The 14,433-nt window shown below is 42.2% G+C and overlaps 1 protein-coding gene across 2 annotated transcripts in view; it reads left to right on the top strand.

The window, feature by feature from the left end:
- The window catches only part of SIMC1 (SUMO interacting motifs containing 1), a 94,508-nt gene that overhangs the window by 41,433 nt on the left and 38,642 nt on the right, over window positions 1-14,433 (top strand). For both annotated transcript variants that reach the window (XM_054487557.2, XM_054487558.2), the window contains exons 2-4: window positions 215-1,576; window positions 5,491-5,723; window positions 6,543-6,612. In XM_054487557.2, coding sequence (XP_054343532.1) covers window positions 215-1,576; window positions 5,491-5,723; window positions 6,543-6,612 — 1,665 coding nt within the window. The remainder of the gene's footprint in view (window positions 1-214; window positions 1,577-5,490; window positions 5,724-6,542; window positions 6,613-14,433) is intronic.

Raw genomic sequence — 14,433 nt, 5'->3', positions numbered from 1 at the left:
CCTAGTCATGCGTATGTGACATTTGGAGAATTTAAGAAGGTATAGAAATTGACAGCTTTGGCAATACTATTGCTTATGTTATACAAGATGTGTAACTTATCAGTGAGGTGAAATGGTAAAGTAATGCTTATCCTTAAAAGCTAAGACTTAAGTCGTCTCAGATAAAGCTAATACTCCTATCTTGACCTCTTCTCTTCACACAATCCTTCAACAGGACTTCATTGACTTAACTAGAGAGACCAGACCAAGGACAAAAGATCGCAGTGGACTGTGTGTGATTGACCTGACAAGAGCTGAGGGAGAAAACAGACCTATTGCCACTCTTGACTTAACTTTAGAACCTGTCACTCCTTCCCAGAAGGAGCCAACCAGTCTTCAGACATGTGCCAGCCTCTCTGGCAAAGCGGTGATGGAAGGGCAGGTGGACAGAAGCTCTCAGCCTACAGCACGGAGAATCATTAACAGTGATCCTGTAGATTTGGACCTAGTGGAAGAAAACACCTTTGTAGGTCCCCCACCCACTACATCCATCAGTGGAGGCTCTGTTTATCCAACAGAGCCTAATTGTAGCTCAGCCACATTCACAGGTAACCTCAGCTTCTTGGCAAGCCTACAGCTGTCTTCAGATGTTAGCTCCCTCTCCCCAACAAGCAATAATAGTAGCAGCAGCAGCAGCAGCAATCAAAAAGCACCCTTGCCATGCCCACAGCAAGATGTGTCTCGCCCACCACAAGCCTTGCCGTGCCCCCTGCGAGCTTTGCCATGCCCACCGAGAGCCTCACCATGTCCACCACGAGCCTCCTCATGCCCACCACAAACCATGCAGTGCCAACTACCAGCTCTAACTCACCCACCTCAAGAAGTGCCATGCCCTCAGCAGAATATCCCAAGCCCACCTCAAGACTCATTATGGCATCCTCAGCACTCACCAAGCCCACCTCAAGACTCTCTGGGCCTACCTCAAGATGTACCAGGCCCGCCTCAAAACATATTACATCCACAAGATGTGGCATACCTGCAAGACATGCCACAGTCACCAGGAGATGTGCCACGATCACCAGGAACCATGCCACCATCACCAGATGTGCCACAGTCACCAGGAGACATGCTAGGGTCACCAAGAGATGTGCCACAGTCACCAGGGGGCATGCCACACTTACCGGGAGATGTGTTACATTCACCTGGAGACATGCCACACTCATCAGGGGATGTGACACACTCACCTAGAGACATCCCTCACTTACCAGGAGACAGGCCTGACTTTACCCAGAATGATGTACAGAACCGTGACATGCCTATGGATATCTCAGCTCCGTCCTCTCCAAGCTGCTCTCCCAGCCCACAGTCTGAAACTCCCTTAGAGAAAGTTCCTTGGCTCTCTGTCATGGAAACCCCAGCCAGAAAAGAAATATCACTGTCAGAGCCTGCCAAACCCGGGTCTGCCCACGTACAATCACGAGCACCACAAGGTGGCTTGTACAACAGACCATGCCTGCATAGACTGAAGTACTTCTTACGACCTCCGGTTCATCACCTCTTCTTTCAGACACTAATACCGGATAAAGACACAAGAGAGGTGAGCTAACATCTTCCCCCAGGGATTAGGTGTCCTTTCTCTAGGCCTAGGAGAAGGTCAGTGTGACTGGAGTCCATGCATGAGAGGACAGGTCAAGCATAAATGAAATTTCTTATCTTTCCTCCACTTGTAAAGACCCATTCAGTGTAGAGGCCCAGATCTGGGTTCAAATTTTAGCCCCACACTTAAAAACTGTCACTTTACTTTTTTTTTTTTTGAGACCGAGTCTTGCTCTGTCTCCCAGGCTAGAGTGCAGTGGCACAATCTTGGCTCACTGCAGCCTCCGCCTCCCAGGTTCAAGAGTTTCTCCTACCTCAGCCTCCCTAGTAGCTGGGACTACAGGCGCCCGCTACCACGCCCGGCTAATTTTTTGTATTTTTAGTAGAGACGGGGTTTCACAGTGTTAGGCAGAATGGCCTCAATCTCCTGACCTCGTGATCCACCTGCCTTGGCCTCCCAAAGTGTTGGGATTACAGGCGTGAGCCACCGTGCCCAGCACGCCTGGCTAATTTTTGTTATTTTTAGCAGAGACAGGGTTTCATTGTGTTAGCCAGGATGGTCTCGATCTCCTGATCTCGTGATCCACCCGCCTCAGCCTCCCAAAGTGCTGGGATTACAGGTGTGAGCCACGGCACCCGGTGGGGCACTTTACCTTTTTGAGCCTTAGCTTTCCTATCTGTAAAATGGAAGTAATAACATACCTCACAGGGTCATACATGAAAGTGTCAGGGTGTCAGGCTCATCTTAGGCCTTATGTAAATTCTTATCTTCTAGCTGGATGTGGTGGCATGCACCTGTAATCCCAGCTACTCAGGAGGCTGAGGCAGAAGAATCACCTGAATCTGGGAGGCGGAGGTTGCAGTGAGCTGAGACTGCACCACTGCACTCCAGCCTTGGCCACAGAGCAAGACTCTGTCTCAACAAAATAAATAAATTTTTATCTTCAACTCCTATGCTTTTCCCTTCCTGGTGCCCTTATTACGGCTTTCATATCACAGAGATAATAATACTCTATCACTTAAGGGCCTCCAAAATTATTACTTGCTGACTTTGGTGGGGGAGAAATTCAATTTTAAGACATGAGTGGGAATGCTCCTTTCCATTGGTCATCATTGATTTATAAGAAGTAAACTAGATGTGTCAGGGAAAATAACTGTGGCTAAGTTCCACAGTATAAAGTGTTTTTTAGTTATGTACATCCCATCCCCCATATTGAGAAAACCAGCTTGAAACAGTTCAGCGTCAAAAGGTATGCTCTCCTCATTCAAGCAGTGATCCAGGTAGGAAAGAACCAAGGATTCACACTGATTTGACCTTGGAGAATGATTTTTTTTCTCTTTTTTAAAATTATTACATCTTCTAATATGTTGTATGTCTTCTCCTTCTTTATGCCTCTGCCTGACCACTAGCTCATTCTTTTTTTTTTTTTGAGACGGAGTCTCACCCTGTCACTCAGGCTGGAGTACAGTGGTACAATCTCAGCTCACTCACTGCAACCTCCGCCTCCCAGGTTCAAGTGATTCTTCTGCCACAGCCTCCCGCATAGCTGGGATTACAGGCACCCGCCACCACTTCCAGTTAACTTTTTGTACTTTTAGTAGAGACAGGGTTTCACCATGTTGTCCAGGCTTGTCTTGAACTCCTGACCTCAAGTGATCCGCCCACCTCGGCCTCCCAAATTTCTAGGATTACAGGCGCGAGCCACCGCACCCGGCCCAGACGGCATTTATTATTGTGAATAATTTGATGTATTTCCTCCCCAGTTGCCTTTTTATACATAGGCGTTTTACATATTTTAATAACTGGGATTTTTAACATATACACTAATTATTTTTGTTGTTTATGGAGAGTAGGGGTTGAGAGGATGGCTCTGAAGTTTATGCCACGTGTGTTTGAAACCAGCTTCTGCCATTTGTTGTATGACAAATGCTTACCCTCCAAATCTCAGTTTCTTTATTTATAAAATAGGAATAATAATAGTATGTATTTCCTAAGATTATTGTAAGAACTAGTTGAGGATCCATTAAGTGTTCAGTGCTGGGCACGGTGGCTCACGCCTGTAACCCCAGCATTTTGGGAGGCCGTGGTAGGTGGATTGCTTGAGCCCAGGAGTTTGAGACCAGCCTGGGCAACATGGTGAAACCCCCTCTATAAAAAATTCAAAAATTAGCTGAATATGGTGCCACACACCTATATCCTAGCTACTCTGGAGGCTGAGGCAGGAGAATGGCGTGAACCCGGGAGGCAGAACTTGCAGTGAGCCAGGATCGCGCCACTGCGCTCCAGCCTGGGCGACAGAGCGAGACTCCATCTCAAAAAAAAAAAAAAAAAAATTAATTGTTTAAGGCCGGACATGATGGCTCACACCTATAATCCCAGCACTTTGGGAAGCCAAGACAGGCTTGATCACTTGAGTTCACAAGTTCAAGACCAGCCTAGGCAACATGGTGAAACCCTGTCTCTACTAAAAATACAAAAAAAATTAGCCAGGCGTGGTGGCACATGCCTATAGTCCCAGCTACTTGGGAGGCTGAGGTAGGGGGATGGCTTGAGCCTGGGAGGCAGAGGTTGCAGTGAGCCATGATCATGCCACTGTATTCCAGCCCGGGTAACAAAGCCAGACTTTATCTCAAAAAAAAAAAATTAAGAGCTCCAAATTTATTGTTATTAAACCCTCATATCAAACTTTAAAATTATTCTAATTATAAAAGTAATGTGTGTATTATGGAAAAATTGAAAAATATAGAAGAGCACTTAGAGAAAAAATCACCCCTAGTTCTACCACCCACATAATAGAAAATCACTTTTCACATATTCTCTTGCAGTCTTTAGATACATATTTTTTGGGGGAAGAAGCAACTTAATATTTACTGTTCTCACAAAAAAAAAAAAAATGGAATTCTTCTCCTAACAACAAAATGAATTTAAAACTTCTTTCTTATCTATTTCAGTATCTGATATAGTATCACAGCTATCCCTAAGTCTCTAGTTACCCTCACCCCAAAATCAACTTAGGCTACCTCTTGACCCTTTTGTATTTTTCTGTCTATGCTATATTTTAACATAGATGAAATCATGTTACATGTACAATTTTGAATTCTGATTTTTTAACTTTATATAAGCTTTTTCCCATGGCATTAAAAGTTTTTTAGATAAAGCTCTTTTTTGTCTGTTTGTTTTGATTTGGAGTCTCGCTCTGTCACCTAGGCTGGAGTGCAGTGGCGCCATCTCGGTTCACTGTAGCCTCCACCTTCCGGGTTTAAGCAATTCTCATGTCTCAGCCTTCAAGTAGCTGGGACTACAGATGCATGTCATCACATCTGGCTAATTTTTATATTTTTAGTAGAGACGGGGTTTTACCATGTTGGCCAGACTGCTCTCGAACTCCTGACCTCAAGCAGTTTGCCTGCCTTGGCCTCCCAAAGTGCTGGGATTACAGGCGTGAGCCACTGCACCCGTACTCTTTTTTTTTTTTTTTTTTAATCATGAAATATTTCAAATGCCTGGAAAACTTTGCTATCTTCAACCTATTCTAGAACCTCTTATTTTTGTATACTGTAGAAATCCCAGCTGGGCGCGGTGGCTCATGCCTGTAATCCCAGCACTTTGGGAGGCTGAGACGAGCGGATCATGAGGTCAGGAGATCGAGACCATCCTGGCTAACACGGTGAAACCCTGTCTCTACTAAAAATACAAAAGAAAATTAGCTGGGTGTGGTGGTGGGTGCCTGTAGTCCCAGCTACTCTGGAGGCTGAGGCAGGAGAATGGCGTGAACTCGGGAGGCGGAGCTTGCAGTGAGCCGAGGTTGCGCCACTGCACTCCAGCCTGTGGAACAGAGCAAGACTCCATCTCAAAATAAAAAAATAAAATAAAATAAAAATCCCTCCTAATTTCCTTCTTTTTAATCTCTACAGAACAAGGGTCAAAAATTAGAACCCATCCCTCATCGAAGACTAAGAATGGTAACAAATACCATTGAAGAGAATTTTCCCCTGGGGACTGTGCAGTTTTTGATGGACTTTGTGTCACCCCAGCATTACCCACCAAGAGAAATCGTGGCTCACATCATCCAGAAAATCTTGCTCAGTGGCTCTGAGACTGTGGATGTCCTAAAGGAGGCCTACATGCTTCTCATGAAAATTCAGCAGTATGAACCATAACCTCGGCTGTTGGCGAATCTTCTAGGGATCTTGGACTCAGGGCATAGCTTTCTCTTGACAGGCTTTTTTACCCTAACCGTTACAGTGGGTGACTTAGTATATTAGTGTTATTTGAATTGCAAATGATAGGAAACCCAGTCCAAACAGACCTTAACTACTGGTAAAAGAGAATTTAATGGCTCGTGTTACTAGAAACCGAGGAGTGAGATGTGACTTGATTCAGTATACAAAAATGGTTACCAGGGTTCATTCTGCAGCTCTGCTTCTGTTTGGGGCCACATGTGGTAGCCGCTCAGCCTCAGTTCTGTTCTGGGCCGCATGTGGTAGCCTCTCAGCCTCAGGCTTTTATGGCACTTCCAGTGGGAGAGAGTCTGTTTCCTTTATAGTCACCCAAGAGTTCTGAAATTGAGTCTTGCAGGATTTAATTGGCCTAATGAGAGACATGACCATATCTTTGAGCCAATCACCGTGAATTGAGGGGTAGAACAGCACAATTGGCTAAAAAAGCCACATACTTCATTTTGGGGTTCTGGTAGGTAAAACTAGTTGGTTAAGAGTAGTGAAGAGTTGGTTTCTTCAGACAAAATTATAGTACTGAAGCTTTCCAAAAGGGGAGTGGATACTGGGTAGCAAAAAACAATGAAGTTCCACTACTCTCAGATTGACATGGTATGATACCAGAAGGTGAGCAAGAGCATAAAGGATAATGGAGGATAAGAAGAGGCTTCTTCCTTCTATCACCTTCAGATCCTATCCCTTCTTCTGCTAAATTCTCCATAATTCTAATGATTTCACTTGACTTTCAGGCTACATCCAGCCAATGCCAAGACAGTGGAGTGGGACTGGAAACTGCTCACCTATGTCATGGAGGAAGAGGTAACAACAATTATAAGATTATATCTTCTGTAGGGGAAGTTTTAACTATAAACAAAAGTGATACCAGGTGCCATGGCTCACACCTGTAATCCCAGCATTTTGGGAGGCCGAAGCAGGAGGACAGTTTGAGCCCAGGAGTTCAAGGCCAGCCTGGGCAACAAAGTGAGACCCTGTCTCTACAAAAATAAAAATAAAATATTTAGCCGGGCATAGTGATGCATGCCTGTGGTCCCAGCTACACAGAAGGCTGAGGCAGGAGGATTGCTTGAGCCTAGGAGGTCAAGGCTATAGTGATCCGTGATCACAACACTGTACTCCGGCCTGGGTGACAGAGCAAGACCCTATCTTAAAAAAAGAAAAGTGACAGTAAATCTGGTCATAAAGTCTACACCATTATTCCCTCCTGATACTCCCACCCCTGCCAAAAAATTCCTACTGAAATGGTATGTGCTATCTTCCAATTCAAGATTTAGTATATTTACTTATCCCTCTCCTTGAGATCCCATTAAAAATAATAGTAAATGAATAGAGAAAGTTATAAATTCATGGCTATAAAAAAAGGGGAAGGATAGTAGATTTGAATGAAGATTAGGGAGAGCTACAGAGAATGTAAGAGTGATGACTGATGAAGCTGGGCAGAGAAAGCCACATACATGTAGAGAGGCTACAGCCAAGGAAGGACGAATCTTCACTTTAGAGCACCAGAGAGGTCTTGGACTTAGAAACACAATATCTAATAGAGGGCAGGAGTCAGATGTGGGCTATTGGATATTTATTGAAAGTTTGTGGATGGAACAGCCAGCCTTTTCATTGCTGAAGGCAGAAGGATCAGTAGCCAGGTTACCTACCTTCAGGCAAAAAGTCAGAGAATTTATTGTCTAAAAAAGTTGAATGAGGCCGGGCGTGGTGGCTCATGCCTGTAATCCCAGCACTTTGGGAGGCCAAGATGGGCAGATCACCTGAGGTCGGGAGTTTGAGACCAGCCTGCCCAACATGGAGAAACCCCGTCTCTACTAAAAAATACAAAATTAGCTGGGTGTGGCACATGCCTGTAATCCCAGCTACTCGGGAGGCTGAGGCAGGAGAATTGCTTGAACCCGGGAAGTGGAGGTTGCAGTGAGCCCAGATCATGCCATTGCACTCCAGCCTGGGCAGCAAGAGCGAAACTCTGTCTCAAAAAAAAAAAAAAAAAGGTTGAATGAACTGTCTGTAATAAACAAAGACAGCTAGTGCAGAGTTGGTGCTACAGGAAGAAGGTCTTCCACATTCTGACCTTTAAGGATCCCCAAGTTTAATTGCCAACTTTTTGTCTGCTCACCTAAAGCAATTGGCTAAAACAAATTACTTAGAATTCTGTACTTAGCCAAACTATCAGTTAAGTGTGAGGATAGAATTAAGACATTTCCAGCTATGCAGGAATTTGAAAATATATCCCCATACCCTGTTTCTTAGAAGGTTATCTGAGGTAGTATATCAAAGGAACGAGGAGGTAATCAGAAAAAGGGGGGAGGCGTGGGATTCAGGGAACATCAGATTTAATCCAGGAGAGTATTGAAGTCCCAAGATTACAATGAATAGGATACCTAGGAAGCAGTTAGTCCAGATTGGAGTGAAATAACAGAGGGCTTTAAATAGGAACAATCTGGGAGACATCTGCAAGATGGTAGACTAGGAAGCTCCAGGCCCTTGTTACCCCATGGAGACACTGAATTAACAACCATATACAGACCAGAATATCACTGTGAGAACTCTAGAGCTGAATTAAGAAGTTTCAGTGCCCAAGCCAATGCCTAACCAAGAACATAGTCTATCAAAAGTGCTAGGAAAGTTTGTGGAATTTTGCATGCCCATGTCCCTCTCCCTCCCTGGGAAAGCATAGTTCAACCAGGAGAAAACCTCCCATACCTTGGCTCTTCCCTTAGGCCAGAAACAAAAGAGTGGACCACGCATGCAATGTACTGACTTGTCTGGGGGCTGCCTGGCCGCCCACCTCGGCCTCCCAAGGTGCTGGGATTACAGGCGTGAGCCACCGCACCTGTCCTGGAGTGGGAGGCTGAGATGGGAGTTATCACCTGAGGTCGGGAGTTCAAGGCCAGCTCAGCCAGCATGGTGAAACCCCATCTCTACTAAAAATGTAAACATTAGCTGGGTGTGGTGGTGCATGCCTGCAGTCTCAGCTACTCAGGCACAAGAATTGCTTGAACCCCGAAGGTGGAGGTTGCAGTGAGCCAAAATCATGCCACTGTACTCCAGCTTGGGCAACAGAGCAAGACTCTGTCTCAAAAAATAAAACAAGTTATGGGTATACAGTATATAAAGATCTAACTTAAGACATTGATAATATAAATTGTGGTAGAGTAGTAAAGAAGTAGAGGTTTTTGTATGCAACTGAAGTTGTTAAACTAGATTGTTATAACTTTAAGATATGTTATGTGATCTCATTGGTAACTTCAAGTAAGATATCTATAGAATATACCCAAAAGGAAATGGGAAAGAAATCAAAGCATGTCACTACAAAAAAAATCAATGAAAAATGAAGGAAGGCAGTAACAAAGGAAAGGAGGCCTGAAAAGGCTTTACAAGACATACAGGAAATAATTAATATGGCCATAGTAAGTTCTTCCCTATCGGTAATTATTTTAAATGCCAATAGATTAAAGTCCCCAATTAAAAGACAGAGATTAGCTGAATGGACTAAAAACCAGGATCCAACTATATGCCATCTACAAGAGACTCACTTTATATCTTTTCAAATACCAAACTCTTGTGGCCAGGTGCAATGGCTCATGCCTGTAATTCCAGCACTTTGGGAGACCGATGTAGAAGGATTGCTTGAAGTCAGTGTAGAAGGATTGCTTGAAGTCAGCCTAGACAACATAGAAAGACTCTGTCTCTAAAAAAGTTTTTTTAATTAGTAGGCATAGTAACACACACCTGTTGTCCCAGCTACTGTGGAGGTTGAGGTGGGAGGATCCCGTGAGCCCAGGAGTTCTAGGCTGCAGTAGGCTATCATAGTGCCACTGCACTCCAGTTGGGTGACAGAGCAAGACCCTGTCTCTAAAAAAAAAAAGAAATAAAGAAAGACTTGCTGAAAGTGAAAGCATGAGAAAAGATATTCCTCACAAATGGTAATCCAAAGAGAGCAAGGGTGGCTATACTAATATAAGACAAAAAGACTTTAAGTCAAAAACTGTTGCAAGTGGCAAAGAAGGACATTATATAATAAAAGGGTCAATTCACCAAGGAGGTATAACAATTACAAATATATATGCACTAAACATCAGACTTCCTAAATATATAAAGCAAACACTGACAGAATTGAAAGAAGAAATAGTCAACACAATAATAGTAGGAGATTCAATACCCCACTTTCAATAATGGATAAAATAACCAGACAGAAAATCAATAAGGAAACAGAGCACTTGAACAATACTATAGGCCACTTAACCATAGACATACACAGAACATTCCACCCAACAACAGCAGAACACACACTCAAGTGTACGTGGAATTTTCTCCAGATAGACCACATGTTGGGCCACAAAACAAGACTTAAACAAAATATAAAAACATTGACATTCTACCAAGTATCTTCCAATCACAATGGGATGAAACTAGAAATCTATAGCAGAATGAAATCTGGAAAACCCATGAATATATGGCAACTAAACAACACATAACAATGGTTCAGAGAAAAAAAATCTCATGGGAAATTTTAAAATACCTTGAGACAAATTAAAATGGAAATATGACATATGAAAACTTATGGATGCAGCAAAAGCAGCACTAAGAAGTTACAGATGTAAATAAATGCTTACATTAAAAAAGAAGAAAGATCTCAAACCAACAACCTGACTATATCTAAAGTAGGAAAAGAAGAAACTGAAGCCAAAGTTAGCAGAGGAAGGTAATAGTAAAGATTAGAGCAGAGATAAATGAAGAACAAGGGAAAAATGAACAAAACTAAGATTTGGGGTTTTTAAACATTTGATTTGTGTGTTTTGAGGCAGAGTCTCGCTCTGTCACCCAGGCTGGAGCTCAGTAGCACAATTATAGCTTACTGAAACCTTGAACTTCTGGGCTCAAGCTATCCTCCAGCCTCAGCCTCTCAAGTAGCTGGGACAACAAGCATGTGTCACCATACTCAGCTAATTTTTTTATTATTTTTTGTAGAGGTGGGAATCTAGCTAAGTTGCCCAGGCTGGTCTTGAACTGTTGGCCTCAAGTGATCCTCCCACCTTTACCTCCCAGAGTACTAGGATTACAGACATGAGCCACTGCACCCAGCCACAGAGTTGGGTTTTTGAAAAGATCAAAACTGACAAGCTCTTAACTAGATTAAAAAAGAGAGAAGATTCAAATTACTAAAATCAGCATTGATAGCTCAGTGATAGAATTTTTAAAAATTACTAAAATCTGAAATGAAAGAGGGGGCATTACAACCAGTGCCACAGAAATAAAAAGGATTATAAGAGAATACTACCAACAATTATACCCCCAGTAAACTGGAGAACCTAGAATAAATGGAGTATTTCCTAGAAACCTACCAAGATTGACTCATGAAGAAATAAAAAATCTGAACAGAACAATAACTAGTAAGGAGATAGAATCAGTAATCAAAAACCTTTCAACAAAAAAGCCTAGATCAAGGTGGCTTCACTAGTAAATTTGGGCAAACATTTAAATAAAAATTAACACCAATCCTCCTCACACTTTTCCAAAAAACAGAAGGAGAGATAACTTATTTCAGCTTATTCTATGAGGCCAGCATTACCCTGTGATATGGTTTGGCTGTGTCCCCACCCAAATCTCATCTTGAATTGTAGCTCCCATAATTCCCACGTGTTATGGGAGGGACCTGGTGGGAGGTAATTGAATCATTGGGGTGGGTTTTCCTGTGCTGTTCTCATAATAGTGAATAAATCTCATGAGATCTGATGGTTTTATAAAGGGGAGTTCCCCTACACAAGCTCTCTTTCCTACTGCCATGTAAGACGTGACTTTGCTCCTCATTCACCTTTCGCCATGATTGTGAGGCCTCCCCAGCCATGTGGAACTGTAAGTCAACTAAACCTCTTTCCTTTATAAATTACCCAGTCTAGGGTATGTCTTTATTAGTAGCGTGATACACCCTGATATCAAAGCCAGATCAAAAAAACTACAAGCAGCTGGGTGCAGTGGCTCATGCCTGCAATCCCAGCACTTTGGGAGGCCAAGGTGGGCGGATTGCTTGAGGCCAGGAGTTCAAGACCAGCATGGCCAACATGGCGAAACCCCATCTCTGCTAAAGATAACAAAAATTAACCGAGTATGGTGGCGTGCACCTGAAATCCCAACTACTGGGGAGGCTGAGGCAGGAGAATCGCCTGAACCCAGGAGGCAGGGGTTGCAGTGAGCCAAGATGGTGCCACTGCACTCCAACCTGGGCAATAGAGTGAGACTCTGTCTCAAAAAAAAAAAAAAGGAAAAGGAAAAAACTAAAACTGCCAACCAATATACCTGATAAATGTTGATGAAGAAATCCTCAACAAAATACTAACAAACTAAAATTCAATAGCACATTAAAAGGATATGCAGTCATCCCTTGGTTGACTACATGGGGGGACTGGTTCCAGGACCTCCCTTGGATACCAAAATTTGCAGATGTTCAAATCCCATATAATCTATGCACATCCTCTTATATACTTCAAATCATCTGTAGATTACTTATGATACCTCATACAATGTAAATTATATATAAATAGTTGTTATACTGCATTGTTTAAGGAATGATGACAAGAAAAAACATTTATACATATTCAGTGTAGATGTAAATTTTTTTTCAATTATTTTCAAATCTCAGTTGGTTGAATCCATGGATGCAGAACCCACAGATACAGAGAGCCAACTGTAAACCATGAACATGTGGGATTTATTCCTGGATGGTTTAACATATGAAAATAAATGTGATACACCATATTACAGAATGAAGGAGGAAAAACACACAATCACCTCAATTAATGCAGAAAACACTTGACAAAATTCAACACCCTTTCTTGATAAAGACACTCAAACTAGAAATAAAACTACCTCAACATAATAAAGGCCATATGTGAAAAGCCCACAGTTGGCATCATACTGAATGGTGAAAGACTGAAATATTTTCCTCTAAGATCAGACGTGCCTGCTCTTGCCACTTCTATTCAACATAGTACATCAAGACCTAGACAGAGCAGTTAGTCAAGAAAAAGAAATAAAAGGCATCCAAATTAGAAAGGGAGAAGTAAAATATCTCTGTTCCCAGGTGACATGATCTTATATGTAGAAAATCCTAAAATTCCACCAAAAAAACTAGTAAATGAAATAATAAGTGAATTCAGCAAAACAGCAGTATATAAAACCAGCTCACAAAACTCAGTTGCATTTTTGTTAAACCAACAATGAAAAATCTGAAAAGGAAATAACACAATTTCATTTACAATATCATCAAAAAGAATAAAGTACTCAGTCATAAACCTAACCAAGGAGGTGAAAGATTTGTACACTGGAAGCTACAAAATGTCGTGGAAAGAAATTAGACACCAATAAATGGTAAGGCTTCCTATATTCATGGAGTGGAAGACTTAATATGGTTAAGATGTCACTACTACCCAAAGCGATCTACAGGTTCAACACAATTCCCATAAAAATCCCAACAGCATTTCTTTTTTTTGTAGAAATAGAAAATTCCATCCTAAAATTCATGTTGAATCCCAAGGGACACCAACTTTTAGTCTTTCAGAAGTTGGTGTCTAGCCGGGCATGATGGTGGGCACCTGTAATCTCAGCTACTCAGGAGGCTGAGTCCAGAGAATTGTTTGAACCCGGGAGGCAGAGGTTGCAGTGAGCTGAGATCACACCACTGCATTCCAGTGTGGGTGACAGAATGAGACTGTGTCTTTAAAAAAAAAAAAAAAAAAAATTGGTATCTTGCAAAGGACATCAAATAGCCAAAGCAATTTTTTTTTTTTGAGACAGAGTTTAGCTCTTATTGCCCAGGTTACAGTGCAATGGCGCAATCTCAGCTCACTACAACCTCCGCCTCCTGGGTTTAAGTGATGCCTCAGCCTCCCAAGTAGCTGGGATTACAGGCATGCACCACCATGCCCGGCTGATTTTGTATTTTTAATAGAGATGTGTTTTTCCATGTTGGTCAGGCTGGTCTTGAACTCCCGACCTTTGATGATCTGCCTGCCTCAGCCTCCCAAAGCGCTGGGATTACAGGCATGAGCCACCATGCCCAGCCAGTCAAAGCAATCTTGAAATAAAAAGAACAAAGTTGGAGTTCTCACACTTCTTGACTGTAAAATATAAAGCTACAGTAATCAAAACAGTATGGTACAAGAAAAAAGATAGACATATGGAATAGAGAGCCCAGAAATAAACCTTTGGGTACATGGTCAAGTGATCTTCATTAAGGGTGCTAAGACCACTCAGTGGTGAAAAGACCGTCTCTGAATGTCATAGGAAAAAGTGGATATCCACTTGCAAAAGAATGAAGTTGGACTCTGAACATATAAAAATTAACTTAAAATGCATTAAAGACCTGAATATAAGACCCAAATCTATAAAATTCATTGAAGAAAGCATGGGGCAAAGCTTCATGACATTGGATTTGGCAATTGATTTCTTGAATATGACACCAAAAACACAGGCAGCAAAAACAAAAATAGACAGATAATACTACATCAAACTTCAGAACTTCTGTGCATCAACAGAGTGAGCAATAAAAATAGAAAATACAAAAATAGAGTGAAAAGGCAGCCTATGGGATGGGAGAAAATAGTTATAAATCATATATCT

The sequence above is a fragment of the Pongo pygmaeus genome, chromosome 4, assembly GCF_028885625.2.
Source record: "Pongo pygmaeus isolate AG05252 chromosome 4, NHGRI_mPonPyg2-v2.0_pri, whole genome shotgun sequence".
NCBI classification, from domain to species: Eukaryota; Metazoa; Chordata; class Mammalia; order Primates; family Hominidae; genus Pongo; species Pongo pygmaeus.
Note: the sequence above shows the minus strand (reverse complement) of the source record. Positions and strands in the feature narration are given on the sequence as shown.